Source organism: Rhincodon typus, unplaced genomic scaffold (assembly GCF_021869965.1).
Source record: "Rhincodon typus isolate 14 unplaced genomic scaffold, sRhiTyp1.1 hic_rhity00000458, whole genome shotgun sequence".
NCBI classification, from domain to species: domain Eukaryota; kingdom Metazoa; phylum Chordata; class Chondrichthyes; order Orectolobiformes; family Rhincodontidae; genus Rhincodon; species Rhincodon typus.
The window spans coordinates 19,446-34,307 of record NW_025966096.1 but is presented as its reverse complement, the minus strand read 5'-3'; the positions used below and the strand labels follow the sequence as shown (position 1 = coordinate 34,307).

At 49.0% G+C, this 14,862-nt stretch overlaps 1 protein-coding gene across 8 annotated transcripts in view; it reads right to left on the bottom strand.

The window, feature by feature from the left end:
• The window catches only part of LOC109921098 (dehydrogenase/reductase (SDR family) member 1), a 32,493-nt gene extending 17,937 nt beyond the window's left edge, over window positions 1-14,556 (bottom strand). For 2 of the 8 annotated variants that reach the window (XM_048621306.1, XM_048621308.1), the window contains exons 1-3: window positions 14,333-14,556; window positions 10,967-11,015; window positions 41-205 (exon numbers count right to left, since the gene is read on the bottom strand). In XM_048621306.1, the coding sequence (XP_048477263.1) occupies window positions 41-205; window positions 10,967-11,015; window positions 14,333-14,541 (423 nt within the window). In that variant the 5' untranslated portion in view covers window positions 14,542-14,556. Of the gene's footprint in view, window positions 1-40; window positions 206-1,211; window positions 1,313-10,966; window positions 11,016-14,332 lie in introns of those variants that run through there. The other 6 variants (XM_048621307.1, XM_048621310.1, XM_048621309.1 and 3 more) reach the window with 6 other exon arrangements.
• Between the last annotated feature and the right edge of the window lie 306 nt (window positions 14,557-14,862).

Genomic DNA, 14,862 nt, shown 5'->3' with positions numbered 1-14,862 from the left:
CCTGTGCCATCACCCCTCCTCCCCCCAAGGGGATCCTTACCTCTTTCGCTGTCGTCTGCAGCGTGTCCATGTTGCGCCCGGTGATGTAGACAGTGGCTCCGGCCTCTGCCAGCTGCAGCGCGATGCCCTTGCCAATACCCCGGGAGGCTCCAGTCACGATGCATACGTTGCCGAGCAGGGCGCAGGCCATGTCTGCGAGGGGCTGCTGGGTTGAAAGTAGATCCTCATTCAGCGTCTGACCCGCTACAGTGCCCTCCCTGACTCGCAGCTCCCCCAATTTCCTCTACAGTATAATCCAACATTTAAATGCAATTCACCTCCCTGCCCCGACTTCATTTCCTTTGCTGTCCAACAATACCCACCAATTTGGTTCTGTCAATCTCTCTACCCCATGACTTCCTCACTTTAACCGGGTTTGGAACTGTCCATCATTCTCCACCTTCCCCTGCCCCCCACCCCACCACCTCCAGTTTGCTACATAGGGGTGATGGCCTAGTGGTACTATCGCTGGATTGTTAATCCAGAGACCCCAGTAATGTACTGGGGACGCGGGTTTGAATCCCACCATGGCAATGGTGGAAATTGAATTCAACAAAAAAAAAAATCTAACGATGACCGTAAATCTATCGTCCGCTGTTGGAAAAACCCCATCTGGTTCACTAAATGCCCTTTAGGGAAGGAAACTGCCATCCTTACCTGGTCTGGTCCACATGTGACTCCAGACCCACAGCGATGTGGCTGACTCTTAACTGCCCTCTGGGCAACTAGGGATGGGCAATAAATGCTGGCCTGGCCAGCGTTGCCCTCACCCCATGAATGAGTAAAAAAATGTTCATCATCACCTTCCCTTCCCTTCCTCCCAGCATCAACTGGTTCAGTACATTCCTCTCCTTCCCTCCCTCCACATGTGAACCAGTTTGGTACAGTCCGTACTTTTCCCATTGCGCCTCCCCCAACCCCCCCCACACTTCACCCATATTCCTATCTTGGGCTGTGGGTGCAAATTGTGTGTGGTCCATTCCCCCAAAGTCACTTTCTCTCCTCTCTCTCACACACACACCCCTTGTTGGTTTTGCTACAATTGCTCTGACCTGTCCACCTCGAATAGTTCCAGTCTGGGCTCCTGCCCATGAGTCTAATTCCTCCCATGTCTCCCACCTCCCATTGAAACCTTGAATCCTATTTTGCCACCCAAAAACCACACAGCATACCTCCACCGATCAGGGGCCTACCGAACCCCTCCCTTTATTGGTTTGCACTTTTCACAGACGCACACTGCATCCCCCACAACCCAGAGCTGACAAGGCCTTCGGGTTGAGCAATCTGGACTTCAGCCCCTGCTGCAATATCTCACTTCCTCAGACATACAGCCTACTTCCATATGCATGGCAAAAGAGGTTTCTGCCAGCTGCGCTCATACGGCGCCTTAGAAAACCTAACTGTGAGCCCTTCAAGAGGCAAGCATTAAAAGACGACACCAAAACGCCAAGGTACGTACAAGGGCCGGCAGCCAAAAGGTTTGGTCGAGGAGATGGGTTTCCCAGCGCTTCTTAAAGAAGGAAAGCAAGATAGGAGGGTGGAAAGATTCAGGTTTACGTTTCCAGAGCCTGGGAGCGGGGCAGCCGGAGAGTGACTAAAATAAGAGCTGCCTGAGAAGCCAGAATGTGAGGCGGGCCTGGATCTCAGAGTCATGGGGACTGGAGATGATGACAGAAATAGGGAGTAGTGTGGCGACAGAGGAAGATGGGGGAGTTATCACGGCACACGGGGCGCGAGCTGCAGTGGGATGTCCGTGTCCTGCCTGCACCGAGTGGGGCTCAGGACCAGGGACGGTCTGAGACAAACAGTTCCTCTGTGACCCCCTTCTTAGTGTGACTTCCTGAACGGCAAACCAAACCATTTAGGTTTAGCGAACACTCCTAGCAGCAAGTCTAAGCGAGCCCGGGATGTTTGAGTGCCAAACTGGTGCAGTCTGAGCCTTGCGAGTGTATTCATTCATTGGTGGTCCCTCGCAGACAAGGATGACTCTCTCCTACTCTCAGGGTGAGCCTGTAAGTGACTGTACAGACCGATGCGGCTACTGAAGGCTCTGATACACTTGGGGTAGTAGGTGGTTGCGGGAAGGGTTGGGGGGCCGTTGGGGTGGCAGTGTGCTCCTTTCGCTGTTTTTGCCTGGCTTCCGATTTTCTCGACAGTGCGTCTTGAGGGACTTGACGCCTTCCCGGACGCTGCTGGGCCAGGGATTGCCAGGTGTCTGTGGGAATGCCGCACTTTCCCAGCGAGACATTGAGGGTATCGCTGAAGCGCTTCCTCTACCCACCTGGGGCTCGCCTGCTGTTTCAGAGCTGGGAGTAGAGCATCTGATTGAGGAGTCTCGTGTCAGTCATGCCTTGCAAATGTAACTAAGCCACCGACTGATTAAGAGATACAGGAGAAAAACACAGGGTCACACGCAGCTAAGCCAGGAGGTTGAGTGTCTGCTTCAAACATCCCTGTGTTACTGCTCCAAATATCCCTGTGTTACTACTCCTGTATGCCCGTTGTACAGGTTTCCTCACCCCAGGAGAGCAACTCTGCTTCACAGGTCCCAGCAACTAGATCAAGGAAGAGGGGGAGGTGGGGGGACATGGGGCAGGGGGTTGCTTAGCCTCTGAGTAAGTGGGCTCAGGAAAAGAAACAGAGTTATGTTTGCGGAAGAGGAAATGCACTGTGAAGAGGGGACAGGAGAGACAGCAGGGCCAACCACTGCATTTTCTCTCAGCTATGAATACAGAGAGCTAGGCTCAAACTTCCAGGAGTTCACAAAATAACAGAATCTGTACAAAACTCTGTAAAATACAGATTTGAAGACTAAGGAACATGGGAAATAGGATCGGGAGTCAGCATTCAGCCCCTCAGTCCTGTTCAACGAGATCATGGTTATTCTCCACCTCAGCGTCTTTTTTCCATATTATCTCTGTTAGCCTTGACATCTTCAATGCCAAGAAACCCACCAACCTCTGTCTTCAATGTACTCAGTGATGGAGCTTCCTTCTCATTTAGGGAGTTTCAAAGATTCATTCCTCTCAGAGTGCAGGAATTCCTCTTCATCTCAGTCTTACTCCGAGACTGAGTTCCCTGATCCTAGAACCCAGCCCCCACCTCACCCGCACCCCCACCCAACAAGGGGCAACTGCATGTATGCATCTACCCTGCTGAGCCCCATGAGAATTCTGCATTCTTCAACACAATTACCTCTCATTCTATTAAACTCCGATGAATATAAACTATTCTCTTCAATATTTCCTGACAAGACCATCCTAGTGATCAATCTGGTGAATATTTGTTACACTCTCTATGGCGAGAAAGTCACTCCTTAGATAAAGAGACCAAAAGTATGCACAATACTCCAGATGGTACAAGTGTGTCGGAAGGGAACATTCAGGGGGTGTCGTTCCCTTGTATCTGCTGCCCCTTGTCCTAGACGGTAGACGGCATGGGTTTGGAAGTTGCTAACGAGCCTTGGTGATTTTGCAGAGAATGTTTTAGACGGTACATTGCTGCGGCTGAGCATTGGTGGTGGAGGGGGTGGATGAGGTGTCAATCGAGCAGGGTCTGCTTTATCCCTGGATGGTGTCGAGCTTCTCCAGTGTTATCAGAGCTGCAGCCAACTGGGCAAGTGGGCAGTATTCCATCACACTCCTGACTTGTGACTTATAGATGGTGGACAGGCTTTGGGAAATTGGGAGGCGAGTTACCTTCTGCAAGATTGCCAGCCTCGGCCCTACTCTTGCAGCCATAGTATTTATATAGCTGGTCCAGTTCAGTTTCTGGGCAATGGTAACCCCCAGGAATATTGATAGTGGGGTTTCAGCAATGGTAACACGATTGTATATCACAAGACAGTAGTTAGTTTGTCTCTTATTAGAGATGGTTATTACCAGGTGAATGTTATATGACACTTGTCAGCCCAAGCCTTGATATTGTCCAGGTCCTGCTACATTTGAACACGGACTGCTTCAGTATCTGAGGAGCTACAAATAGTGCTGAGTGTTGTTCAATCATCGGTGAACATCCCCACATCTGACCTTCTGATGGAGCGAAGGTCATTGATGAAGCAGCTGAAGATTGTTGGACCTAGGATTAGGGGTGACCTCACAGAGGTTCATAAAATCATGGGGGGCCTAGATAAGGTGAATAGCAAAGATCTTTTGCCCAGAGTAGGGAAGATCAAAATTAGAGGGCATAATTTTAAAGTGAGAGGAGAAAGATTTAAAAGAGACCCGAGGGCAACTTTTTCACACAGAAAGTGGTGCATATGTGGAAATGAACTGTCAGAGGAAGTGGTAGATGCAAGTACCGTTACGACATTTAATCGACATCTGGACAGATACATGATTAGGAAAGGTTTAGAGAGATAAGGGCCAAATGCATACAAATGGGACTAGTTTAGATTAGGAAACTCGTTCAGCACGGACAACTAAGACCAGAGGGTTATTTTCTGTGCTGTATCACTCTATAACTGCCAGGGAGATGTCATGGAACTGCAATGATCAACCACAACCATCTTAATTTACGTCAGATTCGACTTCAATCAGCACAGATTTATCCCCCCACTCCAATTCATTTTGACCCCAGTTTAGCTGGGGCTTCTTGATGCCACTTGGTCAAATTTAACCTTGGTGTTTGGACTAACAGTGCAGCTTGCTGCCTGACTTGGTATGCAGGGATGTCACCACATCTACAGTGTCAGGAACATGGAGTGGAAAATACTAAATAAAGTGGGGACTTGGGCACAGCGCTGTCTCACTCTGAGCTTTACCCCAAACAAGTCAGAAGTGATACAAGAGTGTACAGTACTGCACAAGATCTCATGCAGAGAGTGGCCAAGGAGATTTTCTGGGAAATCTGTAAGATTGGGGGGCAGAATTAGGCCATTCAGCCCATCGAGCCTGCTCCACCATTCGATTGTGGCTAATGTGCTTCTCAACTCCATTCTGCTGCCTTCTCCCCGTAACCCTTGACCCCTTTACCACTCAAGAACCTGTGAGGAAACGTCATCTCCACTTTCACTCTATCCAGGCCTCTCTGTATTCTGTACGTTTCAATGAGAATCCCCCCTCCCGCATCATTCTAAACTCCACCAAGTACAGGCCCAGAGTCCTCCCGCTCCTCATATGACAAGCCCTTCATCCCTAGGATTATTCTTGTAAACATCCTCTGGACCCTCTCCAATGCCAGCACATTCATCCTCAGATATGGAGTTCAAAACTGCTCGCATTATTCCTAATGCAGTGTGATCAGAGCTTTATATAGCCTCATCAATACATTTCCGCTCTTGCATTCCAGCCGTCTTGAATTAAATGCTAACATTGCATTTACCTTCCTAACTGCCAACTGAATCTGCGTCTTAACCTTAAGAGAATCTTGAACTAGGCCTTCTAAGTCCCTTTGTGCTTCAGATTTACAACACCTTTCCAATTTAGAAAATAGTCTAAGCCTCTCTTGTTCTGACCAAAGTGCATTACCTCACACCTTCCAAAATTGTACTCCATCTGCCACTTCTTTGCCAAATCTCCCAGCCTGTCCAGTCATGCTGCAGCCTCCCCACTTCCTCAACACTACCTGTCCCTTCACCTCTCTGTGTCATCTGCAAACCTAACAACAATGCCCTCAGTTCCTTCGTCCAGACCATTATAACATGAACAGTTGTGGTCCCAACACTGACACCAAGGGAACTCCAGGTGTCACCGATTGCCATCCTGAAAGAGACCGCTTTATACCCACCCTGTGCTTTCTGCCAGTAAGCCAATCCTTTTTCCTCCCAGTACCTTGCCCCTAACACCACAGGCTCTTATTTAGCAGCCTCCTGTGCGCACCTTGTCAAAAGCCTTCTGAAAATCCAAATAGGTCATGTCCACTGTCTCTTTTTTACCTAACTTGCTCATTACCTCTTCATAGAATTCTAACAGATTTGTCAGTCACAACCTCCCCTTGACGAAGCCATACTGATTCAGCCCTATTTTAGCATTCACTTTCAAATACTCTGTAATCTCATCCTTAATAATAACAGACTCTAAAATCTTACCTACAACTGAGGTCAGGCTAATCGATCTGCAGTTTCCCTTCTTCTGCTTCCCTCCCTTCTTAAACAGGAGTGTTACATTTGGCATTTTCCAGTCCTCTTCAAATGTTAAAGGGTTAATATCTGTTCTGCTGACATATAAGAAATTAGGTGCTTCATGGGCACCCCTGTCTCGCAGACAAAATGGGGTAATCTAATTATACTCTGCTCTCTGTAAATGTTGAACTAAGGCTAAAAAGATCTCGCAGACCAAAGGTGATAATCTAATTATACTCTGCTCTCTGTAAATGTTAAAAGGATAAGGAACTACCTCGTCTTACACATTGTTTTTGGGCAGCTAACCTTTGTTTTACTGTTAGATGATTAAGTTACGTGATTATGGGGGAGAAAAAAAATTGTATTTTGTATGCATGTCTGACTGTGCTGTAAAAACCTATACAAAGGGAGGACAGTTCCCTTACAGGGAGCATCGCTTGACACGGCTCCGCAATCCCTGCGAAGACTGTTAAGTGATCCTCCAAAGCTTGTACTTGCTTAAATAAACTGTGGCTTTTCACAGAAGTTGGCGTCTTGCGTTTGTATCAAGTGCGAAGGAATCTCCTAAAAGGGAACTCAACATTTGGTGGCAGCGGTGGGATTCCAACATATACGGAACTTCCAGACGGACTGAATAAGTGATCGCCTCTGTGACGGTGACATGAGATGGATGGGCCCACAGGGTAAGATTTACCTTGACCTCTCTCATTAACCAATCACTCAGTCGACCCCTAGAACTCTGTAGTGACGGAATCTCCGAGATAACCTACGCACTTGTACGCTGACGAGTTCGTCTCAGGGAGGTTAGAGTCCCCCTGGAATTCGGAGTTAGAGTCCTCCTAACTGTAAGTATCGCGAATTCGGGGGTTATAGTCCTCCTAACTGTAAGTACTGCGAATTCGGGGGTTACAGTCCTCCAATACCGGGGTTCGAGTCCCTGGAACGTAGTACCCAAGGTAAAAGATAACTACAGTGTCTGTCTCAACCACTCTGCCTTAGACCAGTTGTTAAGAGGGGAAATCCCCCACGCGAAGGTTAGGGCCCTGAAGTAGGTGAGGAGACCAAAGACACTGGACTAGTATATAGAAATAAGTAAGAAGTAGAAGCACTAGAATGGGACAGACGTTGGAGAAGTCGGTGTCGGAACCCCTTTGCATCGGTTATGTCGGGATGACCCCGAAAATGAAGAACAGTTCAGACGTCTGTCGGCATGCCTAAATAAGAAATTGGGAAATGAAATTTGGCCAATAGGGGGAACTTGGGATGTAGATAAATGCATAAAAGCAAAAGAGGCAATTTGGAAACGTAATACGGGGGCAAAATGGAAAACTTTAATATCCACGTGGAGAAAGACTGCTGAGGAAATAATGAATAAATCTAAACAGGCCAGCTGGGAGAATAATGCACGTCGGAGAGGGATAAGTCGTGGGAGGCGTTGAAACGGCAGTGTGAGGATTATGATATGAGTAAAGCAGAACAGGAAAGATTGAGAAAGGAGAGGCAAAATAAGGAATCAGGGTTTAAGTGTCAAGCCGGTTCATCATGTGGGAATAAAACGGAGGTACCTCCTGACATGTCTGGTCTGCCAATATTGTTCCAAAATCATGACACCGTTGACCAGGAGGATTGGCAAATTCCGCCTAGTGCCCTAGCCGCCCAACCACATCAGCCCATATACCCTAATCCCTCTGCCAGCGCTCCACCACCACCACCTCAGTCTCAGTCCAAGGACCAGCAACCACTACCCCCACCCTATTCTCTACCACCGTCCGCCCATCTACAACCTGATCCAGGTTCCGCTCCACGTACCCAGCTAGTTCCCCCCGGAAATATTACCTACTCCGCTGACCAGAACCAGACTTCGGAAGGTTTCACCGATGCGGTCGCTTTCAGAACCCGATCAAGAACCAAGAAAAGGCAAGAGACTAACCCTTTTGAGACACATAGGGGACAGAACAATTTGTCCTATAATACTGACACAGACAGTAATAGTGAACATGACGAGTCTCAACCTTACGACCCTGAAGACGAACAATGCTCCGGTGAGGTTATAGAGGGACCGGTCGATTCCAGTAATTCTTACCAAAGACGAACAGGAAAGGGTTCCCATGAACGCAGACAAAGACAGTTCCCGACGCGGACAGTCCCTAACCCAAACCCTGGACAGGGAGGCCAGGCCACCATGCAGGTTTACACACCTTGGAAACCCCAACAGATGTGCTTAATCATGTCCCAAGCCCCAAACCGAAAAACAAGCCCAGAGGAGTTTATTGATTACACTATAGGGACGATCCAAATGTATCAGGCCACGCCTCAGGATCTTTTCAGTCTGTGCTATATGGCATTGACCCCCAGTGAGAGATCTAGACGGAAGGTTAATTTGGGACATGATGATTGGGCGGCCTTTGCTGAGGCAGTTCCCCAGCCAGGGGCCCAAATCCAAGCAATCGGAGGGCTCTTCAAAAGACCCTGCAACAACTGGTGGATGTAACTAAAGTATTAGAATGCCCCAAGGCAGGGAGAGGAGGGTTCAGATTTCTTGGATCGGTTCTGCTTCACATACGCCACCTATGCAGGTGACACGGCTTATAATGCAGGGGACCCTTCACCTCAATTTAATGCCCTACTGTTGCAACGTATTCAAGAAACGGTTGCCACCGCTATTAGGACTAACAATATGGATTGGCCGGATAACACCCGCCCGCAAATGAGAAGGGCGCTTACTTATTACTGGAATAGCAATAAAGAATTTAAACCGACTAAGGTCAAATATGAAATGGTACAGCGTCCTCCTCGTCAGTCCTGTCACAGGGACTCATATACTCCTGTTATAGACCCTGACGCCCTCAGAGGCCATCAAATGGAACCCCAGTATTGCGTCCCGGGATGGGTCGATAGATATGGCCATGGGTACACCACTCATCCAAATGGTCCCAGTGCACCTCTTTTTGGGCCACCCTACGCCCTTTCCGTAACCATAACAACTACCCGCCCCGTACTGGTCCATCCCGGTTGCCAACACCAAAGCCAACACAGAGCTGTGTTAAATTTGGGGGCAGGGATCATTGGCAGCGAGACTGTCCGCAGATACAGCAACAAAATAGACCCCAGGGCAGGAGACAACCCTTCTGTACCAGCAACCCTTTCTCAGTCTATCCTCCCTTCCGAATTTCCCCATATTGACCAACGACCCCGAGGATGAGCCGATAGTATGCTTGACTGTTGAGGGCAAGGAAATCCCCTTTATGATTGATACCGGAGCCACAGCCTCAACTCTTGAAACCTCCTGTGTACGCCAGCATGGGTTTAAGCTCTCACCCGTCTCCGTGAACCTTAGTGGTCTAACCGGGCAGGAGGGACCATACCCCCTGACTGAACCACTAACTGTCCGATTCGGCCCCCAGACTGGCACTGTCCAGTTCGCCCAGACCCCTGATTTAGGGATTAATCTGGCAGGAAGAGATTTGTTGTGTTCCCTCATAGTCGAAATTCTTTGTCTTGACGAGGTTATCACCATTAAAAATAATATCACTAAGAGACAATTTTGGATTTATTCCTCTCCCCGATGGTGGGCTGTTGATTTGAAGCCGGAGGATTTTACTCCTCCTCTGCAGGTCCCTAATCCCCATGTAACCCTTGGTTATGACTCCACTGGAGCTTCCACTGAGCTGTTAGCCGCCTTTGCTCCCTTTCTAGGGTCGACTGTCACCGTTACCATTACAGGACACATTGAAGGTAAGGAGGGATCAGCCTTCTTGGTGGACGTACCCGTCCACCTCTGGCACCAACCAGGTTTAGTTTCTCCCCATATCACCTTGTCTGTGAACAAGGGATGTAAAGCATAGGCCCTGGGATTCTTAGCTCACCGCTTACAGCTGCAGTCGGACCCCAGTGTCACTGACATGCCCCAACAATTGACCGAGGGGAGCTTAACTTATTATTCTAGCCCTTTCACCACAGTGGGCCCACTCTGCCACCATCAACCCCAACACAACCCTTCGGAAGAACCCTTTCCCGATCTCTGGTCGGTCTCTAAACATGAAGTAGGATGCACCCCCATGGAGCCTATAAAGATCCAGATTATACCAGGAACGAGACTGCCTTCAATACCTCAGTACCCGCTAAGGCCAGAGGCAATGGAAGGGATAACACCCTTGATTGAGTTGTTCCTCCAGCAAGGCGTTCTAGTTCCCTGCCAATCGCCTGCAAAACCCCCATTCCACCTGTGCCAAAACCAGGACGCCCGGAATGGAGATTAGTGCAGGACCTCAGGCAGATCAACAAAATAGACCAGCCTTTACACCCGGTTGTGCCGAATCCTGCGACGATTCTTAGCAGCATCCCCGCCAATGCCTGTGTTTTCACCCTGGTTGACTTACAGCATGTTTTCTTTGCTATCCCTCTAGCAGCAGATTCCCAATATTTGTTTGCCTTTACCTTCAAGGGCCAGCAGTACACTTGGACGCACCTCCCTCAGGGATTTGTCCATTCACCCACCTTATTCTCCCAGGTATTGCACCGACAGCTTTCGGAGCTTCAGCTCCTGAGCGGCTCTACCATTGTCCAATATGTTGATGACTTGCTCCTAGCTAGCTCTTCGGAATCTGCTAACATTGCAGATACCAACCGTCTCCTGAACGCTCTCCATTCCTGGGGGTATGTCATACCGCACACCAAAGTTCAGCACACTCAGCGCCAGGTCAAATTCCTGGGAACTTTGCTCAGTGCTTCCGATAGGCAATTAACCCCGGAACGTATCGCACCCATCCTAGCAACCCCTTTGCCCACTAGCCCCAAGCAAATGCGTGCCTTCTTAGGCTTAGTTAACTACTGCCGACAGTGGCTCCCTAACGTAACATTACTCACCAAGCAGTTAACCCCTTTGGCCTCAAGCAAGGCTCCAAAGATCTTCACCCTGTTGGAAGAGCAAAGGTCAGCCTTCACTGAGTTAAAACAGCCGTTGCCAGTGCCCCAGCACTCGGAAGACCCTTGTATGACAGGCCCTTCCAGTTGTATGCCAGTATCCTAGAGGACTGCGCAACCGCTGTTTTAACCCAAACCCACGGGGACCGCAGGAGACCAGTGGCCTACTACTCGACTCATCTTGACCCTGTAGCCATGGGTCTCCCACCTTGCTCACAAATTCTTCCTGCTATCTTCCTGTTCCCTTGTAACAGCTGCTTCCAATATTACTCTCCAGCAACCCCTGACAGTCTATTCATCACATGCTATTGTAGCCCTCCTGACTTCCCATCAGACCCAATATCTTACACAGGCACGACTAAGTCGCTATGAGGTAGCTCTTCTTAATAATCCCCTTCTGACTTTCTCCTACTGCTCAACTGTCAACCCAGCGACCTTCCTGGGTACCCCACCAGAAGAGCTCCTAGAACCCCCCCATGATTGCCTTTTGCGCAACCACTTCTTAACCTCCCCTCGACTGGACCTTTCAGACGCCCCATTACCCACACCGGATCTTACCCTCTTCGTGGATGGTAGCTCTTCGATATCACCCTTTTAAATAAACTGTGGCTTTTCACAGAAGTTGGCATATTGCGTTTGTATCAAGTGTGAAGGAATCTCCTAAAAGGGAACTCAACACTTCTGCTCCTAGGATGCTGCTTGGCCTGCTGTGTTCATCCAGCCCTGCACCTTGTTGTCTCAACACTCTGGGATCTTCCTGCTTGAAGTTCCAACATGCTACTAGTGTCTTCCACTGGGAAAACTGATGCAAAGTAGCCATTCAGTTTCTCTGCCATTTCTTTGCTCCCCATTACTACTTCTCCAGTCTCAATTTCCAGCGGTCCAATGTCTTGCCACTCTCTTACCTATCAGATATCTTAAAAAAAACTATTGTAATCTGTTTCAATGTCACTAGTTAGCTTACTCTCATATTTCACCTTCATCCCCCTTTTTCTAAATTATCCTTTGCCAGTTTTTAAAAGCTTCCCACTAATCTTCATCAAATTGTATACATTTTCCTTTCCTTTTATGCTGTCCTTGACTGCCATGGGTTCTCTCTTCTTCCCCTTAGCATGCTTCTTCTTCCTTGATATGCATTTCTGCTGTGCCTCATGAAATAACCCCAGAAACAGCTGGCAGTACTGGTCCACCATCTTCCCTGCTAGGCTCCCCCTTCCAATCAACTCTGGCCAGCTCCTTGCTCATGCTTTGTAGTTACTTTTCTTCAGTTGTAATAATGTTACATCTGATTCCAGGTTCTCCCTCTCAAACTGCAGGGTGAATTCTATCACATTATGGTCTCTGCTCCCTCAGGGTTCATTCACCTTACGTTACCAAACTAATTTTTCCAGTTCACCTGTATATTGAAATCCCCCATAATTATTGTAATAGTGCCTTTCTAACATGCCTTTTCTACCTCCCCATTTATTTTCTTCCCCACATCCTGAGTACTGCACCAAGTCCTGTACATAACTCTCATCAGTCTTTTTTCCTTTGCAGTTCCTCAACTCTACCCAGTTTCTACACCTACTGATTCTATATGCTTTCTTGCTATCGATTTAATTTCATTTCTTACCAACAAGGCAATCATCCCCCAACTTCTGCCTGTACTTTCAGTAGGACGTATGTTGTTGGATATTTAGTTCTCAGTCCTGATCCCCTTGCAGTCATGTCTCCGTGATACCCACAACATCATACCTGCCAATTTCAATCTGGGCCACAATCTAATTTATCTTGATTCGTATATTGCGTGCATTTAAGTACCACACCCTCAATCCAGTATTGACAGCCCCCTTTCCCATCATTATCCCCTTTATCTGCTGTGCCTGAAGTTAGATTCCTGATCCATTCCAATACAGTGCCCTATTACTTGTTCTACAAACTTTAATAACCTCAGCTGAGCCCTTTTTTTACAAATCCCTACAGTGTGGAAGCAGGCTATTCAACCCATCAAGTCCATACCAACCCTCCAAAGAGCATCCCACCCAGGGGAGGCAATGGCCTAGTGGTATTATTGCTGGACTGTTAATCCAGAGACCCAGATAATGTTCTGGGATGTGGGTTTGAATCCCACCACAGCAGATGGAGGAAGTTGAATTCAATAAATGTCTGGAATTAAAAATCTAATGGTGACCATTAATCCATTGTCCACCTGGTTCACTAATGCCCTTTAGGGAAGGAAACTGCCATCCTTACCTGGTCTGGCCTACATATAACTCCAGACCCACAGGAACTGCCCTCTGGGCAATAAATGCTGCTTGGTCAGGGATGCCCTCATCCCATTAACGAATAAAGGTGGGTAAAATAAAAGACTGCCCACCCTATCCCTGTAACCCTGCATTTTCCATGGCCAATCCCCCTAACCTGCACATCTTTGGACTGTGGGAGGAAACCAGAGCACGGGAGGAAACCCATGCAGACACAGGGAGAATGTGCAAACTCCACACAGACAGTTGCCAGAGGGTGGAATTGGCCCCAGGTCCCTGGTGCTGTAAGGCAGCACTAAGCCACTGTGCCGCCCTTCTCTTCTCCATTACCTTTTCATCATTTTCCATGCAACTGAATGCATCCCCCCCACCCCCCCCAACTATTTAGTTTGGGGGCTGGGGTGGGGTCACAACGTCAGGAAGAGAGATAGAAGTGAGAACAAGGGGAGACCTCTTCACTCAGAAGTTGCTAGGACTCGGAAATGTGCTACCTGTTGAAGTGGTGGAGGCAGATTCCAGGGGAGCTGCGTGCATATTTCATGAAATATAGGCAATAGCCTAGTGGTTTTAATCGCTGGACTGTTAATCCAGAGACATTCTGGGGACCCGGGTTCAATTCCCGCCACGTCAGGTGGTGGAATTTGAATTCAATAAAAATATGTGGAATTGAGAGAGACCGTGAATCTACTGTCGACTGTTGGAAAAGCCCATCTTCTTCAATAATGTCCTCCAGAGAAGGAATCTGCCATCCTTACCTGGTCTGGGCCTACATGTGACTCCAGACCCACAGCACTGTGATCGACTCTTAACCGCCCCCTGGGCAATTAGGGGCGGGCAACAAATGCTGCCTGGTCAGCGACACCCTCATCCCGTGAAAGAATAAGGAACAAAAAGCATTAAAAGGAAGTTGGGGAATGGGTGGAACTAGGCAGCACTTCTGGGGGCTGGTACAGACATGATCATACAGTACGCAAAGAGACCAATCGACCCACCATCTCCCCCGTGCATTACTATAGGGACTACACACATATATATAATGAATAAATATATCAATTATACACACTCTCGATCCGACCTCTCCCGCTCCAACTCACAAAATGGCGGCCGCTGCCGGCCTTCCAGTACCTTCCCTAGGGAGGCGGGGCCAACCGCACGGGGCCGACAGCCAATCGCTGCCCCGCCGCTGCGACGGACCGACCAATCGGAGCATGGGTGGGCGGGGCGGGGGTGCGTGGCTCGAGGCTCGAAGGGGCCGAGGGAGGGAACGGACATTCGAACCCGCCGCCAATTCCCGGCCGAACCGGGCCCCTCAGCCAATCAAGGCAAGGGGCGGTCACGGCGGCCAACCAGGACCGCCCGAAGCCGGAGAGCGGCCAATCGGAGTCGGCGCGATGCGCATCACCGCCTCCACCCGTTTCGGGCGTGGAGTGGGGGGGCGAAGCCGAACGACGATGCATTGTGGGATATTGGAGGACCCGCCCGTGACGCGGTGGGGCGACTGGCAGGGTGCATGATAGGATATGGGAGGACTTGCCCAAAATGTAGTGAGGAGTGAGGCAGGGTGCATGATAGGATATGGGAGGACCCAGGCAG